The 19,923-nt window shown below is 48.7% G+C and overlaps 1 protein-coding gene across 1 annotated transcript in view; it reads left to right on the top strand.

The window, feature by feature from the left end:
* Positions 1–939: 939 nt before the first annotated feature.
* LOC128950406 (nuclear receptor coactivator 1-like) overlaps positions 940–19,923 on the top strand; it is a gene marked incomplete at both ends in the record, with an annotated part of 28,371 nt that continues 9,387 nt past the window's right edge. Inside the window, 5 exons of the mRNA XM_054295291.1 lie at positions 940–1,108; positions 1,251–1,363; positions 7,686–7,793; positions 11,600–12,062; positions 14,932–15,091. Coding sequence (XP_054151266.1) covers positions 940–1,108; positions 1,251–1,363; positions 7,686–7,793; positions 11,600–12,062; positions 14,932–15,091 — 1,013 coding nt within the window. The remainder of the gene's footprint in view (positions 1,109–1,250; positions 1,364–7,685; positions 7,794–11,599; positions 12,063–14,931; positions 15,092–19,923) is intronic.

The following is a 19,923-nucleotide window of genomic DNA, read 5'->3' on the forward strand; positions in this document are numbered from 1 at the left end:
TTTTGGGATGGGATCCAAGGACGTTTTGGGACCCAGGAAGATTCTGGGATGCGATTCCAAGGACGTTTTGGGATCGGAGGAGATTTTGGGATGGGATTCCAAGGAGATTCTGGGATGCGATGCCAAAGACATTTTGGGATCCAGGGGGATTCTGGGATGGGATTCCAAGGACGTTTTGGGATGGGATTCCAAGGACGTTTTGGGATCCGAAGGGATTTAGGGATGGATTTCAGTGACGTTTGGATCCAGGGGGATTCTGGGATGGGATTCCAAGGACGTTTTGGGATCGGAGAAGGTTCTGGGGTGGGACCCGAGGCCGTTTTGTGCTCCCCAGGGGGATTTGGGGCTCCAGGGACATTCTGGGGTGGGACCCGAGCCGTTTTGTGCCCCCCAGGGGGATTTGGGGCTCCAGGGACATTCTGGGGTGGGACCCGAGGCCGTTTGGTGCCCCCCCAGGGATTTGGGGCTCCAGGGACATTCTGGGGGTGGGACCCGAGGCCGTTTTGTGCCCCCCAGGGGATTTGGGGCTCCAGGGACATTCTGGGGTGGGACCCGAGGCCGTTTGGTGCCCCCCAGGGGGATTTGGGGCTCCAGGGACATTCTGGGGTGGGACCCGAGGCCGTTTTGTGCTCCCCAGGGGATTTGGGGCTCCAGGGACATTCTGGGGTGGGACCCGAGGCCGTTTGGTGCTCCCCAGGGGGATTTTGGGGCTCCAGGGACATTCCGGGATGGGACCCGAGGCCGTTTTGTGCCCCCCAGGGGGATTTGGGGCTCCAGGGACATTCTGGGGTGGGACCCGAGGGCCGTTTTGTGCTCCCCAGGGGGATTTGGGGCTCCAGGGACATTCTGGGGTGGGACCCGAGGCCGTTTGGTGCCCCCCAGGGGTTCGGGGGCCGGCCGTTCCCCCCTCTCACCCCCTTTCCCCCTTTCCCCCCTCAGGGCGGCGGCCTGGACGCGCTCAGCGATCGCTTCCAGCCCCACCCGGCGCCGGCGCCGCCGCTGCTGCTGGAGCCCAAAGCCGGGGTGTTCTCCCAGCCCTTCCCTCCCTTCATCCTCCTCCTCATCGTCATCCTCGTCATCCTCATCCTCCTCATCCTCGTTCCCGGCCGTGCTGCGGCAGAAGGGGCCCTTCCCCGTGCCCGGCCCCCCTCACCCTCCTCACCCTCCTCATCCTCCCCATCCCCCTCATCCTCACCCTCACCCTCCCCCGGCGGCTCCCGGGGCGGGGGGGGGCGCGCGGAACGTTCCAGAACGGCCCCGGGGCCGCCCTGGGCATGGGCCCGGCCGGGGCTCGGCCGCCCCCCGAAGCGCCCCCAACCAGCTCCGGCTGCAGCTACAGCAGCGCCTGCAGGGACAGCAGCAGGTAACGGGGAAAAACACCCAAAAATGTACCCAAAACCACCCCAAAAATAGCCAAAATATCCCCCAAAATATCCCCAAAAATATCCCTAAAAATACCCAATATATCCCCCAAAAAATCCCCCCAAATTCCCCAAAAATACCCCAAAATATCCCAAAATATCCCCCTAAATATCCCTAAAAATACCAAAAAAATCCCCCAAAATATTCCCCAAAAATACCCAAAATATCCCCCAAAACACCCAAAATATCCCTACAAATACCCAATATATCCCTCAAAATATCCCTGAAAATACCCAAAATATCCCCCAAAAATACCCAATATATCCCTCAAAATATCTCTAAAAATACCCAAAATATCCCCCCCAAAATATCCCCCAAAAAATCCCTCTAAATATCCCCCCAAAAAAACCCAAAATACCCCCCAAAATATCCCCCCAAAACACCCAAAGTATTCCCCAAAATATCCCTAAAAATACCCAATATATCCCCCAAAATATCCCTAAAACTACGCAAAATACCCCCCAAAAATACCCTAAAAACCCTCGAAATATCCCCCAAACCATCCCAAAATATCCCCTCAAAAATCCCCAAAATATCCCCAAAAACCCCCAAAATATCCCCCAAAAACCCCCAAAATATCCCCCAAAAACCCCAAACTGTGCAGCGGCTGCTCCCAGCCAGCTCCGGCTGCAGCTGCAGCAGCGCCTGCAGGGACAGCAGCAGGTGAGGGACAAAAAACATCCAAAAATAGGCCCAAAACCACCCCTAAAAATCCCACAAAAATCCCCAAAATATCCCCCCAAAAACCCCCAAAATATCCCCCAGAAACCCCCAAAATATCCCCCAAAAACCCCAAACTGTGCAGCGGCTGCCCCCAGCCAGCTCCGGCTGCAGCTGCAGCAGCGCCTGCAGGGACAGCAGCAGGTAACGGGGGAGGGGGAAAAAAAAAAACACCCAAAAATGTACCCAAAACCACCCAAAAAATAGCCAAAATATCCCCCAAAATATCCCCCAAAATATCCCTAAAAATCGCCCCAAAAACCCCAAACTGTGCAGCGGCTGCTCCCAGCCAGCTCCGGCTGCAGCTGCAGCAGGCGCCTGCAGGGACAGCAGCAGGTAATGGGGGGGAAAAACACCCAAAAATGTACCCAAAACCACCCCAAAAAATCACAAAAATCCCCAAAATATCCCCCCAAAACAGCCAAAATATCCCCCAAAATATCTCTAAAAATACCCAATATATCCCCCAAAAATCCCCCTAAATTCCCCAAAAATACCCCAAAATATCCCCAAAATATCCCCCTAAATATCCCCTAAAAATACCAAAAAAATCCCCCAAAATATTCCCCAAAAATACCCAAAATATCCCCCAAAATACCCAAAATATCCCCCAAAATATCCCTACAAATACCCAATATATCCCTCAAAATATCCCTGAAAATACCCAAAAGTATCCCCCAAAAATACCCAATATATCCCTCAAAATATCTCTAAAAATACCCAAAATATCCCCCCCAAAATATCCCCCAAAAATCCCCAAAATATCCCTCTAAATATCCCCCCAAAAAAACCCCAAATACCCCCCAAAATATCCCCCAAAACACCCAAAGTATTCCCCAAAATATCCCTAAAAATACCCAATATATCCCCCAAAATATCCCTAAAAATACGCAAAATACCCCCCAAAAATACCCTAAAAACCCTCGAAATATCCCCAAACCATCCCAAAATATCCCCTCAAAAATCCCAAAATACCCCCCAGAAACCCCCAAAATATCCCCCCCAAAACCCCCAAAATATCCCCCCAAAACCCCCAAAATATCCCCCAAAAACCCCCAAAATATCCCCCAAAAACCCCCAAAATATCCCCCCAAAAACCCCAAACTGTGCAGCGGCTGCCCCCAACCAGCTCGGCTGCAGCTGCAGCAGCGCCTGCAGGGACAGCAGCAGTTAATGGGGGGGGAAAAACACCCAAAAATGTACCCAAAACCACCCCAAAAAATCCCACAAAAATCCCCAAAATAACCCCCCAAAACACCCAAAAACCCCCCAAAATATCCCTAAAAAACCCAATATATCCCCCCAAAAATCCCCCCAAATTCCCCAAAAATACCCCAAAATATCCCCAAAAATATCCCCCTAAATATCCCTAAAAATACCAAAAAAATCCCCCAAAATATTCCCAAAAATACCCAAAATATCCCCCAAAATACCCAAAATATCCCCCAAAATATCCCTACAAATACCCAATATATCCCTCAAAATATCTCTAAAAATACCCAAAATATCCCCCAAAAATACCCAATATATCCCTCAAAATATCTCTAAAAATACCCAAAATATCCCCCCCAAAATATCCCCCAAAAATCCCCAAAATATCCCTCTAAATATCCCCCCAAAAAAACCCCAAAATACCCCCCAAAATATCCCCCCAAAACACCCAAAGTATTCCCCAAAATATCCCTAAAAATACCCAATATATCCCCCAAAATATCCTAAAACTACGCAAAATACCCCCAAAAATACCCCTAAAAACCCTCGAAATATCCCCCAAACCATCCCAAAATATCCCCTCAAAAATCCCCAAATACCCCCAAAAACCCCCAAAATCCCCAAACCCCAAAAACCCCCAAACCCCAATATCCCCCCAAAACCCCCAAAATATCCCCCCAAAAACCCCAAAAATATCCCCCAAAAACCCCCAAAATATCCCCCAAAAACCCCAAACTGTGCAGCGGCTGCTCCCAGCCAGCTCCGGCTGCAGCTGCAGCAGCGCCTGCAGGGACAGCAGCAGGTAATGGGGGGAAAAACACCCAAAAATGTACCCAAAACCAACCCAAAAAATCCACAAAAATCCCCAAAATATCCCCCCAAAACACCCAAAATATCCCCCAAAATATCTCTAAAACATACCCAATATATCCCCCAAAAATCCCCCCAAATTCCCCAAAAATACCCCAAAATATCCCCAAAATATCCCCCTAAATATCCCTAAAAATACCAAAAATCCCCCAAAATATTCCCCAAAAATACCCAAAATATCCCCCAAAACACCCAAAATATCCCTACAAATACCCAATATATCCCTCAAAATATCCCTGAAAATACCCAAAATATCCCCCAAAAATACCCAATATATCCCTCAAAATATCTCTAAAAATACCCAAAATATCCCCCCCAAAATATCCCCCAAAAAATCCCTCTAAATATCCCCCCAAAAAAACCCCAAAATACCCCCCAAAATATCCCCCCAAAACCACCCAAAGTATTCCCCAAAATATCCCTAAAAATACCCCAATATATCCCCCAAAATATCCCTAAAAATACGCAAAATACCCCCCAAAAAATACCCTAAAAACCCTCGAAATATCCCCCAAACCATCCCAAAATATCCCCTCAAAAATCCCCAAAATATCCCCCAAAAACCCCCAAAATATCCCCCCAAAACCCCCAAAATATCCCCCCAAAACCCCCAAAATATCCCCCAGAAACCCCCAAAATATCCCCCCAAAACACCCAAAATATCCCCCAAAATATCCCTAAAAATACCCAATATATCCCCCAAAAATCCCCCCCAAATTCCCCAAAAAATACCCCAAAATATCCCCAAAATATCCCCCTAAATATCCCTAAAAATACCAAAAAAATCCCCCAAAATATTCCCCAAAAATACCCAAAATATCCCCCAAAAACACCCAAAATATCCCCCAAAATATCCCTACAAATACCCAATATATCCCTCAAAATATCCCTGAAAATACCCAAAATATCCCCAAAAATACCCAATATATCCCTCAAAATATCTCTAAAAATACCCAAAATATCCCCCAAAAAATCCCTCTAAATATCCCCCCAAAAAACCCCCAAAATACCCCCCAAAATATCCCCCCAAAACACCCAAAGTATTCCCCAAAATATCCCTAAAAATACCCAATATATCCCCCAAAATATCCCTAAAAATACGCAAAATACCCCCAAAAATACCCTAAAAACCCTCGAATATCCCCCAAACCATCCCAAAATATCCCCTCAAAATATCCCCCAAAAACCCCCAAAATATCCCCAAAAACCCCAAACTGTGCAGCGGCTGCTCCCAGCCAGCTCCGGCTGCAGCTGGCAGCAGCGCCTGCAGGGACAGCAGCAGGTGAGGGACAAAAACATCCAAAAATAGGCCCAAAACCACCCCTAAAAATCCCACAAAAATCCCCAAAAAATACCCAAAATATCCCCCAAAACATACCCCAAAAATACGCCAAAATAGCCCCCCAAAAAGCCCCCAAAAATACCCCCCAAAATATCCCCCAAAAATAACCAAAATATCCTTAAATATTCCCCAAAAATCCCCCAAAATATCCCCAAAATATCCCTAAAAATATCCCCAAAATATCCCTAAAAATACCCCAAAATCCCCAAAAATAACAAAAAAATCCCCCGAAACCACCCCCAAATATCCCCCAAAAATCTCCAAAATCCTCCCCAAAATCCCCAAAATATCCCCAAAACATCCCCCCAAAATACCCAAAATACCTGCTAAAAATACTGAAATAAACTCCCAAAAATTACATTAAATCCAAAGAATTAGAAAGCCCCCAAAAAAAATCCCATAAAAACCCCCTAAAAACCCCATTTAAAAACTCCATTTAAAACCCCCCAAAACCCAAAAAAACCCCCATAAAAACCCCATAGAACCCCATAAAAACCCCATGAAAACCCCATTAAAACCCCGATAAAAACCCCATTAAAAACCCCATAAAAACCCAAATAAACCCATTAAAAACCCAGAAGACCCCATTTAAAACCCTATTAAAAACCCCGTGAAAAACCCCATGAAAACCCCATAAAAACCACATGAAAAACCCCATTAAAAACCCCATAAAAACCCCATAAAACCCCGTTAGAAACCCCATGAAAACCCCCTAGAATCCCCATTAAAAAACCCCATTAAAACCCATTAAAACCCCATTAAAAACCCCATGGAACCCCATTGAAAACCCCATAGAAACCCCCATGAAAATCCCATAAGAACCCAAATAAAGCCATTAAAAAACCCCATGGAAACTCCATTAAGAACTCCATAAAAACCCAAAAAAAGCCCCAAAAAACCCCATTATAACCCCATAAAAACCCCATGAAAAACCCCATGAAAACCCCGATAAAAACCCCATAAAGACCCCATTAAAAACCCCATAGAGGCCCATAAAAAAACCCATGAAAACCCCACTGAACTCCATTAAAAACCCCATTAAAAACCCCATTAAAAACCCCCATGGAACCCCATTGAAAACCCCATAGAACCCCCATGAAAATCCCATAAGAACACCAAATAAAGCCATTAAAAACCCCATGAAAACCCCATGAAAACTCCATTAAAAATTCCATAAAAACCCCAAAAAACCCATTATAATCCCATTAAAACCCCATAAAAAACCTATAAAAACCCGATGAAAACCCCATTAAAAACCCGATGAAAACGCCATTAAAAACCCCATAAAAACCCGATGAAAACCCCATTAAAAACCCCATTAAAACCCCATAAAAACCCCATTAAAAACCCCATAGAACCCCATTAAAAACCCCATATAACCCCCATGAAAATCCCATAAAAACCCCCTAAGAACCCAAATAAAGCCATTAAAAACCCTATGAAAACCCCATTAAAAAACTCCATAAGAACCCCATAAAAACCCCATTACAAACCCCATTAAAACCCCATGAAAATCCCATAAAAACCCCATGAAAACCCCATTACAAACCCCATGAAAAGCCCATAAAAACCCCATGAAAACCCCATTACAAACCCCATAAAAACCCCATGAAAACCCCATTGAACCCCATAAGAACCCCATTAAAAACCACATTAAAACCCCATAGAGCCCCATAAAAAACCCCATGGAAATCCCATTAAACCCCCAAAAAACCCCATAGAAACCCCATGAAAACCCCCAAAAAAAACGAAATAAACCCATTAAAAACCCCATGAAAACCCCATTAAAAACTCCATAAGAACCCCAAAAAAACTCCAAAACCCCAAAGAAAGCCATTATAACCCCATAAAAACCCCATAAAGACCCCATTAAAAACCCCATTAAAAACCCCATGAAAACCCCATTGAACACCATAAGAACCCCATTAAAAACCCCAGAAAAACCCCATGAAAACCACATTAAAAACCTCATAGAAACCACATTAAAAACCTCATAGAAACCCCATAAAAAGCCCATTGAAAACCCCATAAGAATGCCATAAAACCCTATAAAAGCCCAATAAGAAACCCCCTAAAAACCCCATAGAAACCCCATCCAAACCCGTTTGTTGCGTTGCAGTTGCTGCAGCAGAACCGCCAGGCGGCGCTGCTGGGGCACTTCGGGGCGCCCGTGGGGCTCTCGCTGCGCGCCGGGATCCCGCAGCAGCAGCAGCAGCAGCAGCCGCAGGTAACCCAAATGGGGAAATCTGGGGTTTTTATGGGGATTTGGGGGTTTGTTTGGGGTGTTTGGGGTTTGGGAATTGAGATGTGGAGCGTTTGGGGTTTGGGCTCTCACTGTGTGCCGGGATCCCGCAGCAGCAGCAGCAGCAGCAGCCGCAGGTAACCCCAAATGGGGAAATCTGGGGTTTTTATGGGGTTTTGGGTTTGTTTGGGGTGTTTGGGGTTTGGGAATTGAGATATGGAGTGTTTGGGGTGTTTGTGATTTGGGATTTGAGATTTGGAGCGTTTGGGGTTTGGGCTCTCACTGTGTGCCGGGATCCCGCAGCAGCAGCCAGCAGCAGCCACAGGTAACCCCAAATGGGGAAATCTGGGGTTTTTATGGGGTTTTGGGGTTTGTTTGGGGTGTTTGTGATTTGGGATTTGAGATTTGGAGCGTTTGGGGTTTGGGCTCTCACTGTGTGCCCGGATCCCGCGAGCAGCAGCAGCTTAGCAGCAGCAGCCGCAGGTAACAACGGGGAAATTTGGGGTTTTTATGGGGTTTGGGGGTTTTGTTTGGGGTGTTTGTGGGGTTTTGATGGGGTTTGGGGTTTGAGAATTGAGATTTGGAGTGTTTGGGGTGTTTGTGATTTGGGATTTGAGATTTGGAGCGTTTGGGGTTTGGGCTCTCACTGTGTGCCGGGATCCCGCAGCAGCAGCAGCAGCAGCCACAGGTAACCCCAAATGGGGAAATCTGGGGTTTTTATGGGGTTTTGGGGTTTGTTTTGGGGTGTTTGGGGTTTGGGAATTGAGATTTGGAGTGTTTGGGGTTTGTGGTTTTTGGGGTTTGTGATGGGGCTCTCGCTGCGCGCCGGGATCCCGCAGCAGCAGCAGCCTAGCAGCAGCAGCAGCGCAGGTTAACAACGGGGAAATTTGGGGTTTTTATGGGGTTTGGGGGTTTGTTTGGGGTGTTTGGGGTTTGGGAATTGAGATTTGGAGCGTTTGGGGTTTGGGCTCTCACTGTGTGCCCGGATCCCGCAGCAGCAGCAGCAGCAGCAGCCGCAGGTAACCCCCAAATGGGGAAATCTGGGGTTTTTATGGGGTTTTGGGGTTTGTTTGGGGTGTTTGGGGTTTGGGAATTGAGATTTGGAGTGTTTGGGGTGTTTGGGGTTTGGGAATTGAGATTTGGAGCGTTTGGGGTTTGGCTCTCACTGTGTGCCCGGATCCCGCAGCAGCAGCAGCAGCAGCAGCCGCAGGTAACCCCAAATGGGGAAATCTGGGGTTTTTATGGGGTTTGGGGGTTTGTTTGGGGTTTTTGTGGGGTTTTGATGGGGTTTGGGGGTTTGAGAATTGAGATTTGGAGTGTTTGGGGTGTTTGTGATTTGGGATTTGAGATTTGGAGTGTTTGGGGTTTGGGCTCTCACTGTGTGCCCGGATTCCCGCAGCAGCAGCAGCTGCAGCCGCAGCCGCAGGTAACCCCAAATGGGGAAATTTGGGGTTTTTATGGGGTTTTGGGGGTTTGTTTGGGGTTTCTTTGGGGTTTGGGGTGTTTGTGATTTGGGATTTGAGATATGGAGCGTTTGGGGTTTGGGCTCTCACTGTGTGCCCGGATCCCGCAGCAGCAGCAGCAGCAGCAGCCGCAGGTAACCCCAAATGGGGAAATCTGGGGTTTTTATGGGGTTTTGGGTTTGTTTGGGGTGTTTGGGGTTTGGGAATTGAGATTTGGAGCGTTGGGGTTTGGGCTCTCACTGTGTGCCCGGATCCCGCAGCAGCAGCAGCAGCAAGCAGCAGCCGCAGGTAACAACGGGGAAATTTGGGGTTTTTATGGGGTTTGGGGGTTTGTTGGGGTTTTTGTGGGGTTTGATGGGGTTGGGGTTTGAGAATTGAGATTTGGAGTGTTTGGGGTGTTTGTGATTTGGATTTGAGATATGGAGCGTTTGGGGTTTGGGCTCTCACTGTGTGCCCGGATCCCGCAGCAGCAGCAGCAGCAGCCACAGGTAACCCCAAATGGGGAAATCTGGGGTTTTTATGGGGTTTTTGGGGTTTGTTTGGGGTGTTTGGGGTTTGGGATTTGAGATATGGAGCGTTTGGGGTTTGGGCTCTCGCTGCGCGCCGGGATCCCGCAGCAGCAGCAGCAGCAGCAGCCGCAGGTAACCCCAAATGGGGAAATCTGGGGTTTTATGGGGTTTTGGGGTTTGTTTGGGGTGTTTGGGGTTTGGGATTTGAGATTTGGAGTGTTTGGGGTTTGTGGTTTTTGGGGTTTGGGATGGGGCTCTCGCTGCGCGCCGGGATCCCGCAGCAGCAGCAGGTAACACAGTTTGGGGTCGTTTGGGAGTTTTTATGGTGTTTTTATGGTGTTTTTATGGTGTTTTTATGGGGTTTTTATGGTGTTTTTATGGGGTTTTAATGGTGTTTTTATGGGGTTTTTATGGTGTTTTTATGGGGTTTTGGGGTCGTTTGGGGTGTTTGGATTTAGGAATTGAGATTTGGGGTGCTTGGGGTTTGGGATTTTTAGGGTTTGGGGTGGGTTTGAGCTCTCCCTGTGTGCTGGGATCCCGCAGCAGCAGCAGCAGCCACAGGTAACATGGAGGGATTTGGGGGGTTTTTTGGGGTTTTTAATAGGGTTTTTGATGTGGTTTTGGGGTTTGTTTGGGGTTTTGGAGTGTTTGGGGTTTGGGGTGGGAATCTCCATGAGGATTGGGATGCAGCAGCAGCAGCAGGTGACGTGGGGTTCGGGGGTTTTGGGAGTTTTTTCAGGATTTTTTTTGAATTCTTTGCTCTTTTGGGGGTGTTTCGGGGGAATTTTTTAAAATTCTTTGGGGTTTCTATGGAATTTTGGGGGGGGTCTTGGGGGGGGTTTCAGAGAATTTTTAAAAAAATTCTTTGGGGTATTTTATGGAGTTTTTTGGGGGTTCTGGAATTGGGATTTAGGGTTTGGAATTTGGAACGGCGTTGAGCTGGGTTTAAGGATGGATTTTTGCCTTGGGATTTGCGGTTTGCGATCTGCCATCTGAATTTTTCCATTTCCAAGTCCCAAAACCTCCTCAGCAACCCCCCCAGGGCCGATTCCTGGCTGGAATTTCGGGATTTTTTTTGGGAAATCTCACCCCTGACCCCATCCTGTCTCACAGGCCCCCTACAGGGCTGATTCCTGGCTGGAATTTCGGGATTTTTTACCCCTGTCCCCCCAGTTCCATCCCACAGCCGCCCCTAAACGCGCAGACGCCGGCAGAGCTCTGGGCCGGTTCCTGGCTGGAATTTCGGGATTTTTTTGGGGATACCTCACCCCTGACCCCCTCTCTGATCCCACAGCCGCCCTGGTTGGAATTTTGGGATTTTTTTGGGGATACCTCACCTCTCACCCCCAATTCCATCCCATCCTGTCCCACAGCTGCCCCTGAACGCGCAGCGGCAGCGGGAGCTCTGGGCTGATTCCTGATTGGAATTTCGGGATTTTTTTGGGGGGATACCTCATCTCTCACCCCAATCCCATCCCAATTCCGTCCCACAGCCGCCCCTGAACGCGCAGACGCCGGCAGAGCTCTGGGCCGGTTCCTGATTGGAATTTCGGGATTTTTTTGGGGATACCTCACCCCTGACCCCCTCTCTGATCCCACAGCCGCCCCTGAACGCGCAGATGCCGGCAGAGCTCTGGGCCGGTTCCTGGCTGGAATTTCGGGATTTTTTTGGGGGTACCTCACCCCTGACCCCCTCTCCGATCCCACAGCCGCCCCTGAACGCGCAGACGCCGGCAGAGCTCTGGGCCGGTTCCTGGTTGGAATTTCGGGATTTTTTTGGGGGGATACCTCACCCCTGACCCCCTCTCCGATCCCACAGCCGCCCCTGAACGCGCAGATGCTGGCGCAGCGGCAGCGGGAGCTCTACAGCCAGCAGCACCGGCAGCGGCAGCTGATGCAGCAGCGCGCGCTCCTCATGCGCCAGCAGCAGCAGCAGCAGCAGCAGCAGCAGCAGAATTTCGGGAATTCCCCCCTGGGGACGCCCATGGGAACGCCAATGGGGACCCCCATGGGAACCCCAATGGGGACCCCCATGGGGACGCCGCGGCAGCAGCAGCAGCAGCAGCAGCAGTTCCCGTTCCCCACGCCCGGTTACGGTACGAGCGGCCCCGGCGCCGGCGTGGCCGCGTTCGGGGCTCCCGAGGCGGCGCTGGGGACGCGCGGGGGCCTCGGGGGCCGCGCCGTGATGGGAGCGGCGCCGGCGGCGGCACCGGCGGCGCCGGCGGCGCCCTACGGAGCCGGGATGGGGATGCAGCAGAACCTCTTCCAGTACCCGGGGGCAGGTACAGGGGGGGCATGGGGGGTGTGTGGGGTTTGGGGTGTTTGGGGGTTTTGGGGTATTTGGGAACCTCTTCCAGTACCCGGGGGCAGGTACGGGGGGGGGCATGGGGGGTGTGTGGGGTATGGGGGATTTGGGGGTTTTGGGGTGTTTGGGAACCTCTTCCAGTACCCAGGGGCAGGTACGGGGGGGGCATGGGGTGTGTGTGGGGTTTGGGGTGTTTGGGGGTTTTGGGGTGTTTGGGGCGTTTGGGATGTTTGGGGGTTTTGGGGTATTTGGGAACCTCTTCCAGTACCTGGGGGCAGGTACAGGGGGGGGCATGGGGGGTGTGTGGGGTTTGGGGTGTTTGGGGGTTTTGGGGTGTTTGGGGCGTTTGGGATGTTTGGGGGTTTTGGGGTATTTGGGAACCTCTTCCAGTACCTGGGGGCAGGTACGGGGAGCATGGGGGTTTGGGGGTTCGGGGTGTTTGGGGTGTTTGGGGTATTCGAGAACCTCTTCCAGTACCCAGGGGCAGGTATGGCGGGTTTGAGGTGTGTGTGGGGTTTGGGGGGAGTTTGGTGTGTTTGGGGTATTTGGGGTATTCAGGACATTTGGGGTACTTGGGGTGTCTGTGGTACTTCAGGGTTTTGGGGTGTTTGAGGTGTCTGGGACATTCAGGGGGTTTGGGGGGTTTGGAGTGTTCAGGGGATTGGGAGTGTTTGGGAACCTCTTCCAGTACCCAGGGACAGGTACAGGAGGCACAGGGGTTTGGGGGATTTGGGGTGTTTGGGGTATTGAGGGCATTTGGGGTACTCGGGGTGTTTGGGGTATTTGGGGGTTTTGGGGTATTTGAGGTGTGCGGGGGATTCGGGCCGTTTGGGGTATTTGGGGTGTTTGGGGTATTCAAGGCGTTTGGGGTATTCACGGTGCTTGGGGTATTCACGGTGCTTGGGGTGTTTGGGGTATTAAGGGTGTTTGGGATATTCTGAATATTTTGGATATTCAGGGCATTTGGGGTATTCGGGGTATTTGGAATGTTTGGGATATTCGGGGAATTGGGGATGTTTGAGGTATTCGGAGGATTTGGGGTGTTTGGGGTGTTTGGGGTGTCTGGGACATTCAGGGTGTTTGGGCTGTTTGGGGGATTTGGGGTGTTTGGGGTATTGAGGGTATTTGAGACATTCAGAGTATTTGGGGTGTTCGGAGTATTTGGGGTGTTTGGGGTATTTGGGACGTTCAGGGTATTTGGGATATTCGGGAACCTCTTCCAGCGCTCAGGGGCAGGTATGGGATGCCCCAGAATGTTTGGGGTATTCGGGATATTCACGGCATTTGGGGCATTTGGGATGTTTGGGACATTCTGAGTATTTGGAGTATTCGGGGCACTTGGGATATTTGGGGGGTTTGGGATATTCGGGGGGTTGGGGCAATTTGGGGGGTTTGGGATGTTCATGGTGTTTGGGAGATTTGGGGTGTTTGGGGTATTTGGGGTGTTCGGGATGTTTGGGGTGTTTAGGGGGTTCAGAGGGTTTGGGGAATTTGGGGTATTAGGGGTGTTTGGGGAATTTGGGGAATTTGGGGTGTTCAGGGTATTCAGGAATCTCTTCCAGTACCCGGGGGCAGGTGCGGTGGGACGGATGTTTGGGGTTTTTGGGAAATTCTGGGGATTTGGGGTATTCAGGGCATTTGGGGTGTTTGGGGTATTTGGGGTTTTTGGGACGTTCTGGGTATTTGGGGTATTCAGGGTATTTGGGGTGTTTGGGATATTCAGGAATCTCTTCCAATACTTGGGGGGCAGGTATGGGGTGCCCAGGGCTTTGGGGTGTTTGGGGTATTTGGGGTTTTTGGGACATTCTGGGTATTTGGGGTGTTCGGGATATTTGGAGTATTTGGGGTGTTTGGGATATTTGGGGTATTTGGGACATTTGGGGTATTGGGGGCGTTTGGGGTATTTGGAGTGTTCGGGGTGTTTGGGGTATTTGGGATATTTGGGGTATTTGGCATTTTCGGGATATTCTGAGTATTTGGGATTTTGGGGATATTCGGGACATTCAGGGTATTTGGGGTATTCGGGATAATTGGGATATTTAGGATGTTCTGCATATTTGGGATATTCAGGATATTCGGGATATTTGGGGTATTTGGAGTATTTGGGATATTCTGTATATTCAGGATATTCGGGATACTTGGATTACGTTTGGGATATTTGGGATATTCTGGATATTTGGGATATTCTGGGTATTTGGGATATTTGGAGTATTCGGGAGCTGGGAGAGAATGGAAGAGAGATTCCTGTGGATGGGAATGGGAAGGGTGGGAAAAGTGGGAATGGAAGAGGAGACTGGGGAGGAATTTTGGGAATTCCCAGAGAATCCCTGGGAGTGTCCAAGGAAAGGCTGGAAAATCCCGGAATTGTGGGGTGGGAATGGGATGGGATTGAAGCTCCATGGATCCCATCCCAAACCATTCCGGGATTCTGGGATCCAGGACACTCAGGATCCATCCCGAGGGATTTTTATGGGATCTGGGGATGGAAAAGGGAAGGGAGAAACTTCCTGGAGTCCTGAATTCCCAGGGAATTTCCAAAATTCCTTCCAGAGAGGAGCTGGGATGGGGATGGATCCAATGCCAGGCTGGGAGAGCTGGGAATGGAGGGAATTCCCTGGGAAAGGGGAAATGGGATTGGGGAAGGAATCCCCAGAGAGAGAATCCCTGGGAACATCCAAGAAAACCTTGGAGCACCCTGGGGATGAAAATTCCACCTCCCTTCCCACCCAACCCAAGAGCCCCAAATCCTTGGTGGAATTCCCCGGGATGGGGATGTGGGAACGTGGGAGTTTTGGGAATTTGGGACGGAGTTCCCGGTGTCGTGACGGCGCTGCCGGCGTTCCCAGGGCTGGGCCAGCAGCCGGACCCGTCGGGATTCGCGCCGGCGGCGGCGCTGAGCCCCGGCAGCCCCCTGGTGTCGCCGCAGCTGCCGCCGGCGCCGCCCGCGCCCGGGTACCAATCGCCGGAGCTGAAGCCGTGGCAGGCCGGGAACGTCGGCAATAACGGGTGAGGGAGCGGCGCCGGGACGGAGCACGGCTGGGGGAGGGAGGGAGGGATCGGCCTTCGGGATTGTCCATGGGAATTGTCCATTGGGATCGTCCATTGGGATCGTCCATTGGGATTGTCCATTGGGATTGTCCATGGGAATTGTCCATTGGGATTGTCCATTGGAGTCACTCATTGGGATTGTCCTTTGGGATTGTCCATGGGAATTGTCCATTGGGATCGTCCATTGGAGTCACTCATTGGGATTGTCCTTTGGGATTGTCCATGGGAATTGTCCATTGGGATTGTCCGTTGGAGTCACTCATTGGGATTGTCCTTTGGGATTGTCCATGGGAATTGTCCATTGGGATTGTCCTTTGGGATTGTCCATGGGAATTGTCCATTGGGATTGTCCATTGGAGTCACTCATTGGGATTGTCCTTTGGGATTGTCCATGGGAATTGTCCATTGGGATTGTCCATTGGAGTCACTCATTGGGATTGTCCTTTGGGATTGTCCATGGGAATTGTCCATTGGGATTGTCCTTTGGGATTTTCCATGGGAATTGTCCATTGGGATTGTCCTTTGGGATTGTCCATGGGAATTGTCCATTGGGATTGTCCATTGGAGTCACTCATTGGGATTGTCCTTTGGGATTGTCCATGGGAATTATCCATTGGGATTGTCCATTGGAGTCACTCATTGGGATTGTCCTTTGGGATTGTCCATGGGAATTGTCCATTGGGATTGTCCTTTGGGATTGTCCATGGGAATTGTCCATTGGGATTGTCCATTGGAGTCACTCATTGGGATTGTCCATTGGGATTGTCCATGGGAATTGTCCATTGGGATTGTCCATTGGAGTCACTCATTGGGATTGTCCTTTGGGATTGTCCATGGGAATTGTCCATTGGGATTGTCCATTGGAGTCACTCATTGGGATTGTCCTTTGGGATTGTCCATGGGAATTGTCCATTGGGATTGTCCATTGGAGTCACTCATTGGGATTGTCCTTTGGGATTGTCCATGGGAATTGTCCATTGGGATTGTCCATTGGAGTCACTCATTGGGATTGTCCTTTGGGATTGTCCACTGGGATTGCCCGTTGGAATCATCCATTGGGATAATTGTTCATTGGGATTGTCTGTTGGGATTGTCCATTGGAATGTCCACTGGGATTGTCCTTCGGAGGGATTCGTTGGGATTGTCCATTGGGATTGTGCATGGGCATTTCCATTGGAATCATCCATTGGGATTGTTTGTTGGCATTTTCCAATGGAATCATCCGTTGGAATTGTCCTCTAGAAATACCCATTGGAATCATTGTTTGGAATTACCCATTGGAATTATCCATCAGGAGTCGCTCATTGGGATTGTCCTTTGGAATCATCCGTTGGCATATTCCATGGGAATTGTCCACTGGGATTGTCCATTGGAGTCACCCAATGGAATTATCCATTGGGATTGTCCATTGAGATTGTTCTCTGGAATTACCCACTGGAATCATTCTTTGAAATGACTCATTGGGAAGGTCCATTCGAATTATCCTTTGGAATTGTCCATTGGGATCATCCATTGGGATCGTCCATTGAGACTGGCCATGGGAATGTCCATTGGAATCATCCCTTGGGATTGCCCTTTGGGGTCATCCATTGGGATCGTCCATTGGAGTCACCCATTGCAATTATTTTATGGGACTGTCCATTGGGATTGTTTGTTGGCATTTTCCAATGGAATCATCCCTTGGAATTGTCCTCTAGAAATACCCATTGGAATCATTGTTTGGAATTACCCGTTGGAATTATCCATCGGGAGTCGCTCATTGGGATTGTCCTTTGGAATCATCCGTTGGCATATTCCATGGGAATTGTCCACTGGGATTGTCCATTGGAGTCACTCATTGGCATTGGCTGTTGGGAACATCCATTGGGATCACCCTTTGGGATTGCCTGTTGGGGTCATCCGTTGGGGATTTACCATTGGGATTGTCCGTTGGGATTGTCCAATGGATCCACCCGTTGGGTTTGTCCATTGGGATTGTCCCTTGGAGTCACCCATTGGGATTGTCCATTGGGATTGTCCATTGGAATGTCCATGGCCATTGTCCATTGGAATATTCCTTTGGGATTGTCCATTGGGATTGCCCTTTGGGATCATCCATTGGGATCGTCCATTGGAGTCACCCATTGGAATTATTTTATGGGACTGTCCATTGGGATTGTCCTTTGGAATTGTCTACTGGGATTGTCCCTTGGGATTGTCCATTGAGATTGGCCATGGGAATGTCCATTGGAATTATCCCTTGGGATCGTCCATTGGGATTGTCCATTGGGATCATCCATTGGGATTGTCCGTCGGAATTGTCCTTTGGGATCATTCATTGGGATCATCCATTGGGATTGTCCGTCGGAATTGTCCTTTGGGATCATCCATTGGGATCGTCCATTGGGATCGTCCATTGGGATCGTCCATTGGGATTGTCCATTGGGATTGTCCATTGGGATCGTCCGTCGGGATTGTCCATTGGGATTGTCCATTGGGATCGTCCGTCGGGATTGTCCTTTGGGATCATTCATTGGGATCATCCATTGGGATTGTCCATTGGGATCATCCATTAGAATTGTCCATTGGGATTGTCTGTTGGGAATGTCTGTTGGGATTGTCCATTGGGATCATCCATTGGGATCATCCATTGGGATCGTCCATTGGGATTGTCCATTGGGATCATCCATTAGAATTGTCCATTGGGATTGTCCTTTGGAATTGTCCTTTGGGATCATTCATTGGGATCGTCCTCTGGAAATATCCATTGGCATAATTCTTGGAAATTACTCATTGGAATTTTCCAATGGAATCATCCATTGGAATTGTCCTCTGGAATTAATTCTATTGGAATCATTCTTTCAAATTATCCATTGGGATTTTCCATGGGAATCATCCATTGGAATGTCCTTTGGGATTGTCCATTGGAGTCACTCATTGGGATTGTACATTGGATTCATCCCTTGGGATTGTCTCTTGGGATTGTCTCCATGGCAACGTCCATTGGAATCATCCCTTGGGATTGTCCAGTTGGGAACATCCATTGGGATTGTCCACCACTGGAATCATCCATGGACATTGTCCATTGGGATTGTCCATTGGAGTCACCCAATGGAATTACCCATTGGGATCGTCCGTTGGAATTGTCCTCTGGAATTATCCATTGGAATCATTCTTTGAAATTGTCCATTGGGATTGTCCATTTGGATTGTCCAGTGGAATCATCCATTGGGATTATCCTTTGGAATTGCCCACTGGAATTGTCCAATTGAATTATCTGTTGGAATTATTAATTTAAATTATCCACTGGTATTCTTCTTTGGGATTATCCATGAGGATTGTCCATTGGATTCTTCATTGGTATTGTCCATTGGGATTGTCCTTTGGAGTCATTCATTGGGATCATCCATTGGGATTGTCCTTTGGGATCATCCATTGGGATCATCCATTGGGATCGTCCATTGGGATTGTCCTTTGGAATCATCACTGGAGTCACTCATTGGGATTATCCATTGGGATTGTCCATTGGGATTATCCTTTGGAATTATCCATGGGAATTAGCCATTGCAATTATCCATTGGATTCATCCATTGTAGTTATCCTTTGGTATTTGCCATTGGAATTGTCCATGAGAGTCACCCTTTGGAATATTCCATTGGAATAATCCGTTGGACTAATTATTTGGATTTATCCATTGGAATTGTCCATGAAATCGCCCACTGCAATTACCCGTTGGGATTATGCATTGGATTTAGCCATCAAAATCATCCTTTGGAATTTTCCGTGGGAATTATCCATTGGAATCATGCTTTGGAATTATCCATTGGAGTCACCCATCGGAATCACCCATCGGAATCGCCCATTGGGACTGTCCATGGGAATTGTCCGTGGGAATTGTCCATTGGAGTCTCTCATTGGGATTATCCATTGGAATTATCCATTGGATTCATCTGCTGGAATTATCCTTTGGTATTTTCCATTGGGATTTTCCATTGGGATTTTCCATGGGAATTATCCATTTGAATTACTTATGGAGAATTATCCTTTGGAATTATTCATGGAAATTGTCCGTCGGAATTACCCATGGGAATTATCCATAGGATTTACCCATTGGAATTTTCCATTTGGATTATCCATTGGAATTGTCCTTTGGAGTCAGCCGTAGGAATTATCCACTGGAATTTTCTATTGGAATTACCCATGGGAGTCACCCATTGCAATCATCCACAGGAATCATCCATTGGAATTTTCCATTGGAATAATTCTTTGCAGTTGTCCATTGGAATTATCTATGGGAATTATCTGTGGGAATTATCCATTGGATTCAGCAATGGAAATCACCCATTGGATTAATCCTTTGGAATTATTCTTTGGAATTATCCATTGGATTCGTCTTTTGGAACTGTCCATTGGAATTATCCCTGGGGGTCACCCGTAGGAATTATCCACTGGAATTATCCATTGGAATCACCCGTGGGAATTATCCATGGGAATCACCCATTGGAATTATCCATGGGAATCATCCATGGGAATTATCCATGGGAATCACCCACTGGAATTACCCTTTGGAATTACCCATTGCAATTATGCATGGGAATTATCCATTGGAATTACCCATTGGAGTTATCCATGAAAATTACCTATTGGAATTATCCTTGGGAATTATCCGTCGTAGCCATTTTTTGGAATTGCCCATTGGAATTACCCATGGGAGTCACCCACGGGAACATCCTTTGGAATTTTCCTTTGGAATTTTCCATTGGAGTCGCCCACTGGAATCACCCTTTGGAATTATCCTTTGGAATCACCCA

The sequence above is a fragment of the Melozone crissalis genome, unplaced genomic scaffold (genome assembly GCF_028551555.1).
Source record: "Melozone crissalis strain CALT ecotype California unplaced genomic scaffold, PUWL_Pcris_2 ptg000589l_1, whole genome shotgun sequence".
In the NCBI taxonomy this organism is placed as follows: domain Eukaryota; kingdom Metazoa; phylum Chordata; class Aves; order Passeriformes; family Passerellidae; genus Melozone; species Melozone crissalis.